The sequence below is a fragment of the Camelus ferus genome, chromosome 24 (genome assembly GCF_009834535.1).
Source record: "Camelus ferus isolate YT-003-E chromosome 24, BCGSAC_Cfer_1.0, whole genome shotgun sequence".
In the NCBI taxonomy this organism is placed as follows: domain Eukaryota; kingdom Metazoa; phylum Chordata; class Mammalia; order Artiodactyla; family Camelidae; genus Camelus; species Camelus ferus.
In genome coordinates this window covers 2,290,624-2,310,997 of record NC_045719.1, presented here as the reverse complement: position 1 = coordinate 2,310,997, position 20,374 = coordinate 2,290,624, and the positions used below count along the sequence as shown (strand labels likewise).

Below are 20,374 nucleotides of genomic sequence, written 5' to 3'. Positions count from 1 at the left end.
CACATCCCACCACTCTTTCCCTCAACTTTGATGTCCGGGAGTTCGGGACTGCTCATGGCTGCCTCCAGACGCCAGCCTGTTTCTTTGTTCTCATGCAGAGGACCATGCTCTCCTTTCTTGTGTGTGGGATTGTCTCCCTCCTTCTTTCCCTTTTTTTTCCCCCGCAGCTCGTTTCTCTTAACTCTTTACTCTGGCCCTTCCTTGAAGATGCAGCCTTGGCATTCCACCCTCAAAGAAGTCTTCTCTGACACCCTGTCTCAAAGGAGTAGATATTTCCCTCAGTTCTGCTCAAAGGATGCTTGTGTGACTTTGCAAAACTAAAATAACAGCTCCAAATGCTACTCTTACATCTTCTTAGTAAATTTCAAAAAGCTTACAGGCACAGAAATCAAAGATGATATTGCAGTTAGAGACCTGAAAAATGATCAGCCCCAGTAAGTTATGTGTATTGTAGAATTTTCTCATTGATTCAGCTGAATATTGTGATGTTATTTAACATGTTTTTCAGTCCCTCTTAAATTCTATAAGCTGTTTGCTGTTTATGAAGTGCCGATTAGATCCAGGTTTGATTCTTTGGCAAGAGTGTTTCATGTAACAGTACAGGATGCACATAGCATCTGCTTGTTCCCCTTGGGAAGAGTCCACAGAGTTGTTACACTGTGCCCTTCACTCTAATATGCTGACAGGAGCTGAAAGCTGGGGCGGGGTGGGGGCTGTAGAGGGAGCACGTTCAGGGCTCACAGGCAGTTACCACCCTACGTCGATGCCCTGTATTAGCACTAGAGTGTGTGCACAGACCGAGTCAGCTTTCTTAACCTCCATCATCTGCCAGAAAGCGCAGGCCACTGTAATGATCAACTTAGAGGTGAGCCAACCATTAGCTTTTTGGAGTGTGGATAGCCAAAGTGAGTTATCACATGTAACATGTAACAAATCTATTAGAAGACAGTTTCATCTATTTTTATAACAGACGTAATTCACTAAACGTGCAACCTCAGTGCCTTGGTGTTTGGTTTTTGTCATGTCTACAAAAACACTTCACTTACTGTCACTCACACTGTTCCAGTCTTTAGGACCGTTTGCTCGGGGCTTTTTGTGTTTCTGTTACTCCTTCCTCCCTGTCTCTGAACTATCACTTACTGATGCTCTAAAATGTGTCTCTCTGTGGTAAATAACTCCCTTAGTCCTCTGGTTTGCTCTTTGAAACTTGCTGTGGCCTCAGAATTAAAACATCTTAAGTTTTCGGGAATGCTCTGCTTTGTTTCAAATAGTTGAAATTGAGAAGTACCAACCATTACTATATTATTTAATTCAAAGAACATTAGAATTTATATTTTCATTAAGTTTTGTACTAAAAAGGTTTAATTTTATAAGAATAGCCAATTATTGTAAATAAAATTAGTATTTTAACTCTATGTTTTTCAAAAACTAGATTACACCACCACCTTCACTGTCAGATCCACTTAAAGAGCTTTTTCGACAACAGGAAGTTGTAAGGATGAAACTACGTTTGCAACACAGTATTGAAAGGGTGAGAAATGTTTAAATTTACATTTATGCCAAAAATAACTGTATTTTAACAATAGATTATAATGGCCTGCAGTTTTTTATTAGTGAATTTTCCTTATTTAGAATCATTTTGGGGAATGGTTTGATTTTATCTTGTGCTTATACAATAAGATGGAGAATTTTCAAGCCTGTTTTAGGAAAGCTCCCATGTTACAAGTCATGTTGGGTATATATTTGGTACATAAAAATCTCTAATATTATCATTTGTTGAATTTGCAGAACTATAGCAGTGAATTCCTCTCTGGACATTGAATTTCCAGGTTTTGGAATTGTTGCCTGCTACCAGATACTGTAGTGCAGGATCTTACAGAGGCGATGCTCATTGGAACTTAGAGGTCTGCCTTAGTACTCCAGTTTCCAGTGGTTAGTTTTGGCATGAAATAACAGGGCAAAATACCTGTCTCACTGTTTATAGAAATCATCAAAGTAACTTGAACTGACGAAAATAATAATGTCTTCATCTTTTAGGAGGGTCATGGACTTTCTGAAAATGTGCTCTAAGCTGTGATCCTTCTTTACAGACATATACATGTTGCCTTACACAAACAAAACCTTGTATGATTGATTTCCTAGGTTCACCTAGATTCACCTAGAGGTTTTTAACCTTTTTTTGTCCCATGGTTTCCTGTAAAAACCTGGTAAATATAAAACCTTCCCTCAGAATAATGTCCTTAAATGAACAAAATAAATTTATAGCATTACAGAGAGAAAAACAGATAAAAGACAGAAGCACTGATACGGAACTTACAACACTGTCCATGACTCGTGTCAGTGAACAATTGTTGGCAGTAAGAAGTTAGGTCATATAACACACACCAGTAGTTGTTCGAGCCACCGGGCATGTTTGAAGTCACCCGGTATATATTCATCTGTGCCTTTAACCATGTTACAGAAGCCATGCTACCTTACAGACAGTGAAGAATTCTCATTTCAACTGTGCAATTAGCAAAACTTTAATAGCAAAACTGACTCATACCTTTCTGCACATTGACCAACGAACAATTGAGAATTATAAAATACTAGAAAGCAACTGAAAAGTCTGACCAGTGTGAGAACAAACAACTCTACCCTTTGGCGGCTGGATGAGCTTCCACTGTAGGACTGCATGATGGTTGACCAGCCGTGTCACGCAGGAGTCTGCACAGAAAAGCTACATCACATGTCGTGTAGCAGCAGGTCCAGTAACTACTGAAAACTCAAGAAAAAATCAGTATAAAGTTTTGGGGCAATACCTGCAACAACTATAATGGGGATGGAAGATATCTGATTTCTGTGGGCAGCAGAGTTGCAGATACCTCTGGCATTACTGTGGTTTGCCGCCTACATTCATAATTGAAAGAAATGCCAGTTGGAGATTAGCAAAAATACAATTTTTCCCCCTTGAGGTTCACAGATAACCTTTGCCTAGTTCTGTCCTCTCTCCGCTTCCTGGAAGTGGGAATTTTTTTTAACTAATTAAGAAAAGATTTTTTTTTTTGAAACTAGTTAAAAATTTATTCTTTAATTAGCAACGTTTGAGGGTGGGGGGAAGTCACATCAGGACTTCGAGGCAAAGGCAGAAACCCCAGACTAGTTGTTCCCAGGCTAAGGAACTCTGTTCTAGGGTCATTTTTCCCATAGAGAATGATAGCATTTGAATGTGGTGCTGAACGCAGCCAGAGCCCCGACTCCTCACTGCAGAAGCACCACATGTCCTGTCCACCTCCCCAGGAGCTAAGACGAACCCGTTCTCAGAAGACATTGTTTGAGAGGCTCTGCTGTAGAAGTTCAAAGTCACAGCATTAAGAATGATCTCAGGTGGAATGTGTTGGCTGTCACTTCAGCAGCATGTCTCTGTTAATTATCTTAGGGGAAGAGGTCTGACTTTAAGAAATACATTTCTTTCTCATATGGTGAGAGGGATTTTTGATTATTGTTCATTATCTCTACAACCAACTTTTTAGGAAGACTTTCTTCTAGCTGTTTTTTCTTAGTATCTGATCCAGTGTTTGAATATTTGTCACAAAGTCCCACCTTAAACTTGTACTTAAACTGATAAGTCATAAGTATTAGATTTATCTTCTCTCTCTCTTTTTTTTTTTTTTTTTTGAATAAAGGTAGATTTATTAAGAGAGATACATACTCCATAGACAGTGTAGGCTGTTTTAGAGGCAAGAGGAAAGCCAAGAGGTGTGGGGGTTTAAAATAAAAGTAGATACACACGCCACAGACCGAGTGTGGGCTGCCTTGGAAGGCGAGGTGGCAGGAGGCCTTAGTTCTTCTCTTCTGAGTATCATTTGTCACATGAGAATTTGCAACAGGTTAAATAAGACCACGTCTCTTTGTCTTTTCACTAAATTATAAATACAGTGGAACGCTAGTCATGCCCATTTGGATATAATGTGGCCTGCATCTGCTGCAGGGGAAGGATGAGTTTCTTGTCAGTTGAGGGGGGAGTAGGGACCATGGCGGGGAGAAGACCAGCCGCATTTGTAGTATTCTCCCGGCCCAGCCTTCCAGATGGGCCAACAGACCCTGCAGCTGGATCCCAGGAATTCACCGTCTGCTAAATGCAGACGGTTGCCTAGATCGTTTCAGTAATCTTCTGATAGAGGGACTCTGCAGAATACATAATTGGAAGTTTTGGATCCCACGTAACACATTAAAGCAGGATTATACTGTGATTGTCAGAGGTTTACAAGTGCAGTTGACTTGTAACAACATGGGTTGCACAGTCGAAAGGTGGCATGTAACTTCACAGTTGGCCCCCTCATATCCACACTTCCACATCCATGGATTTAGTTAACCATGGACCATGTAGTACTGCATATTTACTGAAAGAAATCTGTGTGTAAGTGGACCTGCACAAGTCAGACCCATGTTGTTCCAGGGTCAGTGTGGTTAGCATTACAGTACAGTGTGTTTGTTTCTGTGAAAATACGCATAAAAGAGCCACTTCCACCACAATGGCGTTCCACCTCAGAGTGTTAGAATGGCTGTAGCAAAAAAGACAAGTAATAACAAATGCTGGCAAGGATGTGCAAAAACTGGCACCCTACACATGGCTGGTGGGAATATAAAATGATGCAACTGCTGTTGAGAACATGTCTGCAGTTTGTGAATAAGTTAAGCATAACACTGCCACATGACACAGCAGCTCAATCCTGGTGTTTACGCGGAGAAGTGCATTCAAACAAGAATTGAGCGTGAGTGTCCACAGCAGCCTTAGTCACGACAGCCCAAAGGAAGAGACAGCCCAAAAGACCATCAGCTGATGAGTGGATAAATAAAATGCGGTGTATTCATACAATGGAATATTACTCAGCCATTAAAAAGGAATGAAATACTGATACCTGCTACAGCACAGGTGAACCTTGAAAACACGTGACGAGAAGAAGCCAGTCACAAAAGACCACATACTTTATGATTCCATTTATGTGAAATGTTGATAATAGGTCAGCCTGTAGAGACAGAAAGTAGAGTAGTGGTTGTCAGGGGAAGAGGAGGATGGAGAGTGACTGATGGGTGTGGGGCTTCTGTTTGGAGTGACAGAAATGTTCTGGAATTAGTAGTGATGGTTGAAATCTTGGTAAGTATAATTGGTCCTCTGTATCTGCAGATTCCATATCCATGGAGTCAGCCAACCATGGATCAAAAATACTCAAGAAAAAAAACTCCAGAAAGTTCCAAAAAGCAGAACTTGAATTTGCCAAACAACAGCAATGATTTATATAGCATTTACATTGTATTAGGTATTACAGGTAGTCTAGAGATGATTTAAAAGTATATGGGAATATGTGCATAGATTATATGCAAATATTATATAAGGGACTTGCACATCCATGGATTTTGGTGTCCACAGGGGTCCTGGAACCAATCCCCTGGAAATACTAAGGGACAACTATACTAAAAGCAATAATTTTACACTTTATAATTTTTAAAAAGCCAGTTTTGAAAAGAAAATTTACTATCAGAATGCTTGGAGTTCTCTAATTTCTCAAGCTTACTATGAAGTAAAAGCTACTCTGAGATTCAGGTTCTTGAGCACGTTAAGTAACTTTATTTCATTAGGAAAACAAGTGGTTGAAGAACTATTGTTTTTAATTCTTCATTCAACTAGGAAAAACTCATTGTATCCAATGAGCAGGAGGTCCTTCGAGTTCATTACAGAGCTGCAAGAACACTGGCCAATCAGACGCTGCCGTTTAGCGCGTGCACGGTCCTCCTGGACGCGGAGGTGTACAGCGTGCCGCTGGACGCGCAGGTGAGTGCGCCGAGTGCAGCCCGCGGCTCCCGCGCTGCTTCCTTAGACAGCGCACCGTCGGCCCGGCCCAGAGGGGCACGCGACTCTTTCAGACCGGACTACTTCCAGGTCACCTGCCCTCTGTTTTCTAATAGCCTCTGAACATTAGGTCTATATTAACACAGCAGGTGATTGTGGAACAGGTATGTATGTGTTCAGGGTAATGTCAGTTTATAGGTAACTTGTAACTTGTTTCTGAAGTGGAGTTTAGACGTTCTGACCTTGGAATGACTGGGAAGCTGCTCGTGCAGAGGGAGGCTCAGTGTGACAGGGCTGGAGTCAGGCCAGGCTGCTGTGTGAATCTCGGACACTGTGCGGATAAATTAACATAATTGTGAAAAACTGTTGCTGTGTCTTGAAAAAAGTTTATTGCCATTTATAAATTACCTGAATTCAGAACCAGACATCAGTTGTCAGAATTTTGTTGTGCCTCATAAACCAGAATGAAAATATTGGTCATAAGAATACAAAACTAAACACAGACAATGAAGGATTATCGCCGGAAAAAAAAAAAAAAAAAGACGAGGGAATGCTGTTTTAAATTAGATAATGTATAGAAACACAAAGGATTTGGAAATATTACAGACAAAGTTACTTAGTTCTTTCTGTGCTTTATTTTTCTCATCTGCAAAAAAAAAAGAGAGTCCCAGGTGGGTTATAAAGAAAATTTCTAACAGCTAGTGAATTTTGCCAGTAAATGTCAGAATGATCCCCAAGTTAGAGACTAAAGAGGATCAGGCCACAATCGACCTAATAGTTGAGCAGGAAGACTTGTCAACCTCTTGAGGACAGCTGTGGAACCGTTACCCATCCTTGTCCAGCAGGCTTTAGAGTTTCAGTAATAAAATTGAAAATAGTCAAAACATCTTACGTGAGGACCAAGGAGGAAGTGATAACAGCTAAAAATGTGAGTGGTGTGATTGTGGGGCTGTGTGCTGCCTGTCTGTCGCTTGGACAGCACTGGCGGGCGTAGCTGTAGCGTATGTTTATTGGATCCGGTGCTTCCCACGTGTCCCTGTGCTAGAACAGGGCTGTAGACACTCTTAATTCTCAAAACAGGATTAAAAGAAATGCTCTTATCCCGTTTTACAGACTAGAAAATTGAAAGGGTACATAATTAGTTCAAAATTGCACAGTAAGATAGAAAGCTGACATTTGAACATAGCCTGTCTTAAGAGAATACCAAAGTGTTAGTCCTGAAAACGATGGCAACTTCAGAGGCCTGTCTCCCACCTTAATGCTTTTTCTCCCTGCATGTGGTGAAGTGTAACATTAAAATTAATTTTGTAATCAATTATACTTTAAGAAGAATGTCATGGGCATAATGCTTCATATGACATGCTTTTTTGAGAAACAGTTTTGACTCACAGAGAGGTAGGATTCTATTTAATTAATAACGAAACCCAGCATCCTAATAATTCCAGTAACTAATCTGTCTACTTAATATGGAAATAAGTGCTTATCAAAATTTTTAAATATTCAAATTATATTTTACCCTTTTTTTGAAATATATTTCCATCATTCCTTAAAAGGAGAATATACTATAAAAAGACATAATGGCATATATAGAGTGTAAAGTGAGTTATTTATAATATCCAACTACTTTTAATGTTCTCTTTCAGTCTGATGACAGTAAAACTTCTGTGAGGGATCGCTTTAATGCAAGACAGTTCATGTCTTGGTTACAAGATGTGGATGATAAATTTGACAAACTAAAGGTATGTATGTTTACAAGTTCACTTTGGAGGCTTCCCCTCCATGAACAGAAATCGCACTGTGTTAGGGAGCAATGCTTAGGGAAGGATATGCTGGTTAGTCGTAATCTTCACTCTGCGCGCCACACTGCGGAAGTATAAAAAGAAAGCCTGCCCGTTTCTCAGGTCCAGTTTAGTGTAAAAGGTGCATTGCCACAGAGAACGCAGTTTCTAATGGGGACCTTCGCATATGAGACTGGTTACGTCCCAACATGGGAAAGAGCGGGCAGACAAGAGGAGAAGGAATATGTTTGTAAATAATCTATAAAGAAAATTACTTGGTTTGAGGTTTTGAATCATTTCAGAAATAACTTCTTCTTAGATTTTCATGATTTTTCTGATAATTTGAAATGTTATTGTTTGAAAGCACAGTTTCAAATTAGAGCCTGGGGGGTAAGTGTGCAGTTGCAGATCCAGAAATATTTGGTTTAGAGACAGAGGGAAAAACAGAAATGGATGTGTAACTCAGCTGTAAATACCCCTGGAATATCCATCTGACGCCCTCCAGTAACAGTGCTTGAGATTCATTTTTAAACAAAGCAAATCTAATAGAATAATCAGTTAATTTTCCTCTTCTTTTAAATAGACCTGTCTTTTAATGAGGCAACAACACGAAGCTGCAGCTTTAAATGCCGTCCAGAGATTAGAATGGCAGCTCAAACTCCAGGAACTTGACCCTGCCACCTACAAATCTCTCAGCATTTATGAGATTCAGGAGTTTTACGTTCCCCTCGTTGATGTTAATGATGACTTTGAATTGACCCCCATATAGCAGCCGTTGCTTCCTGGCGGCTGTGGTAAACGGGTGAGGCTCAAGAGTGTTATACTGTGGAATACTGCCTTTGACAAAAATACAATATTATGCCTTCACAATTATTAGTAAAGTTCAGCAAAAGTTGGTTATGTAGTAAACACTGTCATTTTATTAAAAATGAAAAGAAGTATTTCGGATCTTAGATCCAGTTTCTAATTGAAAACTATTATTTATATTGGTGAAAGGTCACTATCACGTTAGAGCACATTGGCAGACTGTGGTAGGTATTTAAGAAGCTGAGAACCTGCTAACGGCGCTGGAAGTTGTTAGCACTCTTAAGTACAGGATAACCACTAGCATTCAAATTGCTTTCAAGTTTTATTATAATGTATCAGTAAACTAAAAGGTTCAATTCCTACCAAATAGTTTCTAATGTGGAAGAAAAACTTGGCACAGAATTTCTTCAGTTTTATTATATCTGTAAGTTAATTGTATAGCTTTCTTTTTGAAAGTTTTAATATTGTCTTCCTTTTTAATAACTTATTTTATACATATTGTGCAGATGTAAATCTTGTAATTAATGGTCAAAATATATACAAAGGGATTGGTAGTCAAAATATACAAAGAAATAATTGTAAAACTGTTCCGTCTGATGTTTTATTGGACCAAAGTGTAGTTTGTATGGAGTGTAGTGATCGTGTGTTCAGGTAGCGGAACTTTTAAATAAGGCATGCGTGTTTGAGTTAGCTTGTTTCCATCCCCACAACCATAGAGGGTGGCTTAGCTGTACTGCATGCTTCCTGTAACTTAACTCTCCACAGCGACGCCCGAGGTAGTGTGAGGTGTTCCATGCTGGTCTCCCGGGGTAGTACTGACTTACTGTGTTGGCCATTTTATTTAGAATTAGTCATGCAAAAAAATAGCTCGTTTTTCATCTCACAGTAGAGCCTGTTCTCCTCCCCCCCCAAAATGCCTTTGAATGAAAATTGTGAAATTGTAAATGTTTATTTTAATACTCAAGTATGAAAGAATCTGTGAATATATGTAAATATGTTTAATAAATTTTATTGGTCATGTTAAATCATTGTAAAACTTTTTTACATTGCTTAAATATAATGTTTTAAGCTTAATAACCTTTGCACTTTTAAAATAAACACTGAGTACTCAAATCAAAAAAGATATTTGGTAGTCAAAAAAAGTAAAAGAAATAGGCATATTCTAATTGATATCTGCAATGTTTATGAAAAATTAATATGTTGTACATTTCTTTCCTTGTGTCAAGATGCAAAACATAATTTTCAGAATTTTATAATTAAAATAAGATTTGGTATGCTGTTTTTAATAAAATAATTAGCAATATACTTAGACCAGTTTCTCCTATAACATGATATAAATTAAATATTCAGGAATATTTCAGATCTGAAACCTGCTGCTAAACTTATTAAATATTTTTCAAAGGAAAATTAAGATATATGTAAAATTCATCGTAAGTATATGAGATAAAATTTTCAGAACTTTCCACAATACTTTTTTCAGTTATAAAATAATACTGGATGTTTTTTATTCTGATACAGAAAAATAAAAAGAATAAATGAGGAATAAAGTGATTTAAATTCAGTTTACAAGTTGAAAATCCCACCTAATGGGAAAGACAGAAGTTTTTGAGTGCAAAGGTATATATTAAGCTTAGGGATTTTTGAATTTTTATGTCAATTTATATTTTAATTCATACTGTACTTGGCATGCGCAATAAAACAGCACATGTGAAAAAGACACAGTGCAAGGACTTTATTATAAAGATTGGATGTAGTAGTCTTTAGAAATTTAGATGAAAGATTTTGGCCTTTTTTATGGGATAAACGGGGCCAAGAAAGGCAGGGTAGATTTTGAAGCACTGGTTTTGTTGAAGTTAAGTTTATTAAGGCTGGGAGCATTAAGATAATTTATAAAAGCAATACTTTTTAATATGAAAAACTTAGTGCAAATTTTGTTTATACTTTTGCCTAAAATAAAAAAACCAGATTATTGAGCATTGAAGTCATAGAAAATATGAGAAGGGTAAGTTTATACAGCATTTTGTTCTAATGGTTCAGCCTGGGAAGGCGGTGGGTGGTGGGGGTGCTGGGAAGAAAAATCACTGGCCAAACAGAACAAGCTACAGAAGAGAAAAAGCAAGCAAGCAGAAACCTGGCATTTCAGTCATCCCAGCTTTGCAGTGCTGACCTCTGTCCTCACCCTCTTCCATGGCACCTCCCATTGCTGGAACCCGTCTGCTGCGATTCTGCTTCTGCAGAGTTCCTTTGTAAAGTGGCTCAGAGCTAATCGGACATCTCGACCGAAAAGCGAACGCCTTCTCCGTGGGAACTGGTACTTAAGTAAGTAAGTTAAGGGCTCTTGATATTTCAAAGATGTTCTAAAGCTCTGAAATGGCTGAAAAAACTTAGAATGGCGTATGTGCCTAAATGATAGAGGATTCTAAAAGAAAAATAAAGGATGACTAGTTTAATCAGTGAATTTTTTAAAAACTATTCAAATACCATGAACAAGATACTAAATTGTACCTAAGGATTTGTATTTCTTTAAATCTTGTTCTAAATCATATCTGTTTAATAAATGACTAGTTGATATTTGTGCATGTTATTTAATAAAGAGTTATATTTTTATAGAAAAAATAAGAGTGAAATGTGTGATAAGTGTTGTTTTTTTTATTTTCCAATCCTACATGACTCTAAACCAAACACTAGTGTTCACCTGGGCAGCTAGCAAAATTGCAGAAATACTCATTTTAGGGAAACAACCTCTGAAGGAACTGGCCTTTCAAACCCAAGTCTATTCAGTAATGAGGTCTCAAAAATGAGTTTTAAGTATTAGACATGCTGCAGTCTTAGCTGCAGAAATCTCAAGCAAAGACCCCTTGAAGCTAATTTTAATAGACTTAAGAATTATAGTTATTCTAGGAGCTGAGAATGCTAAATACATATTTTTCTTTATCCAAAACAGTTATTCAAATAGTTAGCAATACTTTTTATTCTATCTCTAATACATAAAACCCCAAAATTCTATATAGAGGAAATTGATTATTTCAAATTCATAAGGTAGTTTTATCTTAATGTATTTTAAAAGAAGCATTGTCACAATTTTTAAACCTTAAAAATGAATTTTAAATAATTTCATTAGTCAAGTAACTAAAAAAGTTAAATCACATAATTACATAAGTATTAGCATTTAAACAGTGAAAAGTACATCTAGAAAGATTGGCTTTTCCAATGATTAAATGTTAATGCTATACAACATCTGCAAATAATAAAAAATTGTACCGGATGTGCAGTATCTCCATAAGAAAGTGGGATAGAAACTGTTTACCTAAAGATAAAGCCTTGGCTTGCTTGAGGGTTCAGTTTTCTTAGGTAGATTACATAGAGAATTTAAGATTATATATGAAGCATATTTATTTAAACTCCATTGAGTTTTTAAATGCTTATTTTTAAAAACTGTGTCATACCTAAATATCTGACCAATTAAAAGCTCTTAGGTAACCATCTTTTCCCCCTACTCTTAAGGAAAATTTTGTTGTTGATACACAGAGTGAACATGTACAGTGTATGTCTACAGGTTAAAAACACCACCTGTGTGCCCATCACTCGGCTTAAGAGCAGTACCAGTTTTTTTAACTGTGTAATTTGTATCCAGTAGAAGTGCCCACATCTTCCTGGGAGGTCCCAACAGATGCCTACACTGACATTTCTGTCACCCGGGGAGTTTCCTCCTGCCCTTGCAGAGGGCTCTGTCCCAGAGGCCACCACACTGAGTCCTGTCCCAGTATTACCTATACCTGTCTTTGAACCTCATGTACATGGGATCAGATGGTGTACACCTGCCTGCCACTTTTAGCTTAAGGTTTTGCAGTTCATCCTGTTGTGTATATCAGTAGTCTTTTCCTTTTTATTAATGAGTGGTAGTATGTTGTACAAACTGGTTTATTTTCTCTCTTGTTGGTAGGCATTTGAATCGTTCCATTTGGGGCTGTTGTGAATAAAACTGCTCTGAACACCAGTCTCTTTGTGAACACCTTTTTTCACCGCCCTTGGGCCCCTGCTTTGGAGTGCCGTCACTAGGTCCTAGAGTGTATGTGTATGTCTGACTTCATTAGAAACTGACAGGTCTCCACGGTGGTTGCAACAGATTGTACCCCTGCTGGGAACTGGGAGAGGCCCCGTCGCTCTGAATCCTCATCGGTATTTGGTGGTGTCAGTCTTCAGTCTTAGCGCTGGTGGTGGGATGTGTAGTTTTATCTTACTGTGCTTTTAACTTGCATTTCTCTGATGACTGAAGAGGCTGAGTGTATCTTTTACTATGCTTAGTGGCCATCTGCACATCTTCCTTTGCGACATGCCCTCAGGTGCTTTGCTCATTTTCCATTGGGTTGTCTTTTTGTTACTGATCATTCTGCACACGAGTCCTTTGTCAGAGGTCTGTCATGAATGTTTTCGCCTGGTCTGTGGCCTGCCTTTCCATTTTTCTTCCTGACTAGTTTCCCCGCTTTTTAGTAAAGCTGTTACACTGTCATGACTTTTCAGAATATTTAGTAGATTTCGTATCACCTCCCCTCCAAAATTGTCCCCTTAAATAGCAGCCATATGGATGTACAACCATAGCTTTCAGTTTCTTGGAAACACCACCTGTGTTTAATTTTAGAGCCATTAGTATTTGAATGTAAGGAGCTTTAAAAATCCTTTCCTGAATTAACCTCTTCATTTCTTGACACCCTTCACATGTCGTCTGGGCTGTGGAACTACTCTCAGTGCAGTTTTTGACACTGTTTGCTTGCTTGCTTGTTACTTAAACTGTGTGTGGTGTGGATGGTCTTGAAGAAGCACGGTGTCATCGGTGGGCCTTTAGGAAGCAGGGGGCTCATCTGAACTGTGTCCGGTGGGCGTGGTGTCCAGCTCCTCTGCCAGTTCACACTTACCTGTCCACGGACTCAACCAGCGCACATCTAGTAGGTGGCTGTGCTGTGCCGGGACTGTGCCCCTTGACAATTCACACAGCATTTACCTGGGTCATCAGTTCTCAAACTTTGATCCCAGAACCCCTCTGAGCCCTTAAAAGTAACTGTGAGCTTTCATTTCTGTAAGCTGTTGGCTGATATTTACCACTGTTGAAATAAAAACAAATTTAAAGAATTTATTAATAAATGCATTTCATGCTTATTTTTATGAAAAACGTATTTCCAAAAATAAAAATGAAAAAAACGAATTATTTTAAAGTTCTGCAAGTCTCAAGATCTGGCCAAAAAGAAGAAAGCTAGAATTACCTATTTGCTTTCTGCAGTGTACCTGTAATTTGTTCTGTTTTGGGTTGGATTGGGTTTGGTTTGGTTGGTTTACTTGACTTGGACTTATAAATCCGTAATAGGAAAAGGGAGTATGTTAATAGATTTTCAGATAATTGTCATTATTCTTGGATTCCACATCAAAACAGGACAAGGAGTAGTTTCTGAAAGGTAAGTTGCCTTGTGGAATCTGACTGCATCAATGAACTCTACCTAACTCTTACTACCTTGAAATCCATCGGCCTATCTTGCATGTTGAATGGGTTTTCCAGCAATGCATAGATTTTGTAACATCATGTATTGGTCATTTGAAAAATACTGATTCACTGAATTACATGATTCTTCCAAATGTTGACACAGTTCATTACACAGTCCAAACACTCAGCTTGTTAATATCACCACTGATTTCATCAGAGACGTCTTTTTAAGTATGAAAGCTGCAAAGCTCTTAAGTGATAGAAATTATCCAAAATTCTGGTTTTCGCTCAAAAGCCTGAACACCACTGACAACAAACACTGCCGGCTATTTTCCTTAAAGTCACAGGCTCACTTTACTTATAGTTGAGACTAAATGCCAAAGAGCTAGATCTGAGTAACCACAGTTTGTCTTTTTTTTTCAAGTAAAATTGTTGTTCCATGGAAAAGGTCGGTTTGGCTAGAAACTCGGTCAAGTGCTTTTTCTCTGATTATTTTTCTTGGGTATGCCACAAAAGTATAGCACGCATTCTCCCCTTTAGTTACACAACGTTAAATAGACATGTACCCCAGGTTGAGATTTGATAAAATCACTGATCTTTACTGCTTTATTGAGAACATACTTAAGTGAAGTTGGCTTCTTTTTTTGTTTTTAACTGTGTGTGTTTGGCAGTGGCTCCTAGTGTAGGTGGGCCAGTAATAAAACCAACATTCATTAAACACTCACTATGTATATTCATGTACATTATCCCATTGAAGCCTGCGAAGTCCCAGAAAGAAAGAACACAGCTTTGGTAAAAAGGACTAGGTGGACACCAACACAAACACACATTTTAAAGGTTGGAGCCAATTTTTAAAAATTCAGTGATATCCTGGTGTCATTCATCTAAAAGCCGGCAGGGGGAGAGGAGAGGAAGTCCCGTGACCCCTGTGTGCACCATACTTTTTGGTCTTTAATAACTTCCCTAAGAATCTGAGGTATGTGTGACTATCCACGCATTTAGGTTTTAGTGAAAAGGATTCTTGGCAAAGAATTCTATTATTGCAAACATTCTCCATATAAGCACTGTTTGCTAAAATCAATTATAGTAGCATATTTTAAATTACCCATCTCAAAATGCTTTAGTTAAACTACTTCTGTAACTATCCCAATTGGAATATTTCAAGAGCACAAAAATTCTATTTTTTAAAAAAGGGAAGAGAATCGCAGCAACATGCTTTGGTGAATGTGACATCCATATTTTAACAAGCATGAAGAGAAGAAAGAAAACTCAGAACCTGTGAGTCTAACAGGCTTAAAGGCAAAAGGCTGAAGTCATTGATTAAGGGCAAAAGAATAGAAAATCTGGACAGGTGCAATCTAACCAGGCGCACTTACGATGGAAACCGTGTTTAAGCCGTCTTTTTCCCTAAATTAATGACACAGGAGGCTGGGGATGGGGAATGAGTAGTTTGTCCTACAGAGAGCACAAAGACTCCAGCTGTCTGAAATAAGTTAGCACCAGGAGGAAACATTCACTGAGCAAAGTATCCGCTCAACACAGAGGCAGACAAAAGCCAAGTCCAAAGACAGCTCTGCACCCGAGGGAGTTGGCAACGGACACAGGCCAACAGGTAGAGAGCAGCAAACCAGCTGCCTTTGTGCGGTGTTGTGTTTGATTTTGGTTTGTTGCTTTGTTGTGTTTAGCCCTCCCCAACTTAATCCTGAAACAACTCTTGCTTCAGAACTGCTCTGTCTTCCCATGGGATAAAAGCTCGGCCAGCTCTGCTCCAGTCCTGTGCCCCTCCCACCTGTCCTGGTGTCTCTCCGCTCTGGGTTCACACCCATGAGTTCCAGCGGATGCAAGGTCACCACGCTGAAGACTCCGGAGGGTGGGACCCAGTTTCACAGAACTTTGAAAATCCAGCGGAGAGGGGGTTAAGGTTCTCAAACGAGTAACTCACAGGGCTTGGATTCCACTGGTGGGTAAGTTGCAGGGGACAGAGACTGGTTTACTGCTGACTGCAGGGCCTGGGGCATTGGCCGCGCACCCCTGCAGGCGCTCCCTTTCTGGTCTGTCTTTCTTTCTTTCTTTCTTTCTTTCTTTCTTTCTTTCTTTCTTTCTTTCTTTCTTTCTTTCTTTCTTTCTTTCTTTCTGTCTTTCTTTCTTTCTTTCTTTCTCTCTCTCTCTCTCTCTCTCTCTCTCTCTCTCTCTCTCTCTCTCTCTCTCTCTCTGTCTCTCTTTCCTTCCTTCCTTCCTTCCTTCTTTAAATATTAATGAAAAATAAAAGGAAGTAATGTGGCAATGTAAGCTATCCAGGGTTCCTTATTTTGAATAGATTTTCTTCTTCCTTATTTTTGCATTTTCCGTCCCTTGAAAGGAAAACTACATTATAGTAGTTTTATATAGTATAGTAACCTTTCAAAGAAACAGTTAAAAGTCAACAGTCTTTAAATTTGTGTATCTTTAGTACTTTGTTTTAAAAAAGAATTGCAGTATTTAGGAGCAGTGAACAAACTGATTAGTAGCTGAGTTTGTGGGTGAGGGAGACCTTTGTGAAGGTTATTTCTCAGAGTTGCACAGGGATAATGCAAACCCTTAGAGACAGAAAATAGGCTAGTGGTTGCTCAGGGGTGGGAGTGTCGTGTGACTGCTTAATGGCTGCCGAGTTTCCTTTTGGGGTGATAAAAATGTCCAGGAATTTGACAGTGATGATGGCTGCTGAACATTGTGACTGTTCTAAATGCCACTGAATTGTACACTTTAGAATGGTATTTCATGTTACGTGAATTTTAACACACACGCGTGTATGTGAGCCTGCGATGTTAAGTTCCTGGGGTACCAAGAGCACCTCTCCCGTCATCCGGGTGCAGCTCCGCCCTCAGGGACTGGGAGCCGTCCTGCGTGGTGTGCTGTTGGGACCCTCCTCCTCCAGCTGGCCATCCTCTGTCCCTCTGCCTCACCCTGGGTCTCCCTCTCCTCTGCTTCGTCAATCTGACCTCCCCGTCAGCCCAAGCCTCCAGGAACCCTTCCGATTATTTTAGGCCCACTGATTTCTGCTTTTCCTAGTCTCTCGAAGTATCCAGGCTCTACGCAGCCTTATCTTTTTCACGAATTGTTTCACCTCTTCATTACTGCTGTCATTTGGCCAGTTCAGCTTGAGCCCACACATTCTAGTCTTTGAGAGTGTTCCAAGAGCCTCCAAGTCCCTGTACACAGTCAAATGATACATTCATGACACGATTCCTGCCCTGAGGAAGTCTCCGAAATTAGTTGAATATATATACACGAATAGTGAAAGGTTCATGCAAATAAATGCTTTAGGAGCTCAGAGGCTGCCAGGGACATCAGCTGGGCAAGTCATTCATCTAACCAATTCCTTTGATGAGCATTGGTTGGGCACCTACTGTGCGCAAGGCACTGTGTTGTCATGTGAGGTGATACCTGATATTTGAATAGGGTGTAAAGAGAGGACGGGGGGGGGGGTGTAGCTCAGTGGTAGAGCACAGGCTTAGCACGCACCAGGTTCTGGGTTCAACCCCCAGTACCTCCAGTAAAGAAGAAATAATAATAGTAAAAATTGGACAGGGTTTAAGAAGCCCAAAATAAATAAATCCTGTCCCAAGCAAAAAGAAAAATGTGCAGAATACAGGAGTGGAAAGTAGGAAGCATGAAAACAGAGCATCTTGGCTTTCTGGGGAGGATTTGTGTAACATGAAAAAGAGACCTGCGTCTACTGGTGTGGAGAGGTGTTCTAGACACGCCAGGTGGGAAGAGGGCAAGTTGCAGTAAAGCGTTCTTTGCATAATTTCATTTTTTTCAAACACATGTTAATATATGTGACTAAAAAAGACACAGAATGTTCATGAAACGAGGGGCAATCTCCAGGGGCTCTCATAAAGTTCTGTAGTTTTTCAGTTCTCTGTGATCAGAAGAAAGGGAAAAGCTGAAATGAAAAGAAAGGACTAAACATTTTAAATAAGTCACGAAGTTTGGACTTAATTTGGTCAGCAGCAGTGAGCTGTGAGTCAATATTGGATTTTGAGAAGCCTTAGAAACCTTTGAGAACGATCTGTAAATACCTCAATAGCCCTGGATTTGTAAATATCTCAGTGCAAACATCTTCTGCTGAAATAGCACTTTCTCCCCGTAGGCGGGGCTGCCCGCCTCCCCAGAGGTCCGCTGGGCTCTGAGCCTCAGAAAAGGCTGCCTGAGTGTTACCTTTGCCTGGTGGATTAACGATCGTTCACTGCGGAGGGAATTACAGAGATCCTGAGAACTCAAAATAAAGCCAAACAAAACAGAAATATCCTCCAGGTCTTCTCCATTTCTTTTTGCTTACAGCAGGAAGAGCTGGAGGCCTGCGGAAGTTATCCTTTCCGCATTCTTTTGATGGTTTGCAGTAATTCCCATGACCCAGCCCGGAGGGAAGAAGGAAGGTGAGAGAGCAGAGAAAGGAGGTTTCTCCTCCGGGGGACCTTCGTCCCCGGTTCTGAATGGGAGACAGCGGTGCCCCACCTGCCAGGCCCGAGCTTCCCGCCTGCCTCCTGCAGGCTGGTCCGGGCTCAGCCCAGGCTCCTGTAAGGGACCAGTGGCTGGGGCTCCGAAGTGGAGAATCCAGACCAAACTGGAGTGACTTGGGCTCCCCTTTTCTCCCTCTCTCCTGGGGTGCATTGGCCTGGGGGGGGGGGGCCCGGAGGTGAGGAGTGTATAACTCACCACCTACAGGAGTGAGTCCTCGGGTGTGAGGTGCTCACAAACTACATACAGTTGTCCTTGTTATCCTTCTATGCTGAGCACATAGTGCCTCCTCCCCAAGCTCTCTTACCCACCGCCCAGCCCTCAAAGATGTCCGCACCCTAATCCCTAACATCTGTGGGTGTTACCGTACGTGGAGAAAGGGCCTTGGAGATGTGATTAAATGAAGGCGCTCGCGATGGGAGGTGATCCTGGATTATCTGGGTGGGCCCCGTGTCACCACAAGGGTCCTTATAAGAGGAGGCAGGAGGGTCAGGGTCAAAGAGCCAGTGTGTGTGGGGGGGGGGTGGGGGTGGACGAGGTGCAGAGGAGGAGAGGGGATATGGGTTTGAAGGCTTTGCTGCTGGCCGTGCATCTGAGGACGGGGGACAGGACGAGGAAGGCAGTGGCTTCCGGAAGTGCTTTCTCGCCTAGAACCTCCAGAGGGAATACAGCTCTTCTGACTGACCCTGGTTTTAGGACTTCTGACTTCCAGATAATACACTTGTGTTGCTTTAGGGCAGTAAATTTATAGCAATTTGTTAGCTGCAAAAGAAAATGAGTCACGTCTGTACTGTGCTTCCGTGAGAGTCAATCACTGACATGTCTTTATCTGACTGAGGGTTAGGTGACTCAGTGACATTTGACCTTTTCATCAAGGGGCTTTATTGCATTGATGATAATGGCTTCTGGTAAGATAAAAAGGCCACTACAATAACCCCTGCAGTTCTCAAATTCCCAAATAGCCAGCCACAGATCCAGAACCACTGGACAGCCGTCAGGGCTCAGCCGCCACTGGACCTCCTAAGGCCTATCAAAGAGGTTCTTTGGATTAAAAATAGCTGTATCTTTTTTCTTACTACCAAAGTAATACAGGCAAAGACACCAGAAAATGCAGGCAAGCCGAAAGAAAAAACAAAAGTCATTTGTAATCTCCCCAAGAGATAAGCACTCCTCACACCATGGTTCTCTTTCCAGGCCTTTAAAAATAACTGTACACAGTTTTTAATATTAGCCATTTAAAAATATATACACCACTTTAAATGTTGACATACCATGATTATGTTTCCATGTCAATGGTATTTATCTACAAGACTAGTTCTCAAAATGTGCCCTGGGAAGATGCTGGAGGTCCCAAGATCTTTTCAGGTAGTTCCTGAGCTCAAAACTATTCTTATTTTAATCCCAATACATTATTTGCCTTCTCATTCTCTCACAGTATGGTTTTTTAAGAGTACATAATACATGATATTGCAACAGTTTGAATGCGAAAGCAGATATGAAAATCTAGCTGCTTTCTATTATTTGACATTAAATACACAAATGTAAAACAATGCCACTCTTTTTTTTGTCTTGGAATATATCTTTTTCATAAAATATGTATTCATGTTACTATGTAATGAGGTCTATTTTTATTTTTTGGAGTCTTATTTTTAAATGAAATATTAAGTATTTGTTTAATTTCTCAGTTTTAATTTCAAAAGTTTTGCTAAGTGTAGCACACATAAGCAAAACCTCTTCGGAGCCCTCATTAATTTTCAAGAGGGTAAAGGGGTGTGCCGAGACTACAGTTTGAGAACCTCTGCCCTACGGCATAATTTTTTAATAGTTGATTTAGCCCATGGCACTGGAGTATTATAATTCATTTAACCAGTAAGTAATGCCAAGAATAAGTTCGTTAAATGTGTGTACACTCAATTATTTCTTTAGGATAATTTTCAGGGATGATTTAAAAAATATAGCCTAATTTACTTACACAAAGACGGACTA

At 40.0% G+C, this 20,374-nt stretch overlaps 1 protein-coding gene across 6 annotated transcripts in view; it reads left to right on the top strand.

Annotated features, from left to right (window-relative positions):
- Positions 1 to 11,031, top strand: part of ANKRD12 (ankyrin repeat domain 12) — a 107,547-nt gene extending 96,516 nt beyond the window's left edge. For all 6 annotated transcript variants that reach the window (XM_032467455.1, XM_032467453.1, XM_032467450.1 and 3 more), the window contains 4 exons: positions 1,433 to 1,531; positions 5,669 to 5,812; positions 7,474 to 7,569; positions 8,192 to 11,031. In XM_032467455.1, the coding sequence (XP_032323346.1) occupies positions 1,433 to 1,531; positions 5,669 to 5,812; positions 7,474 to 7,569; positions 8,192 to 8,377 (525 nt within the window). In that variant the 3' untranslated portion in view covers positions 8,378 to 11,031. The remainder of the gene's footprint in view (positions 1 to 1,432; positions 1,532 to 5,668; positions 5,813 to 7,473; positions 7,570 to 8,191) is intronic.
- Positions 11,032 to 20,374: the final 9,343 nt, after the last annotated feature.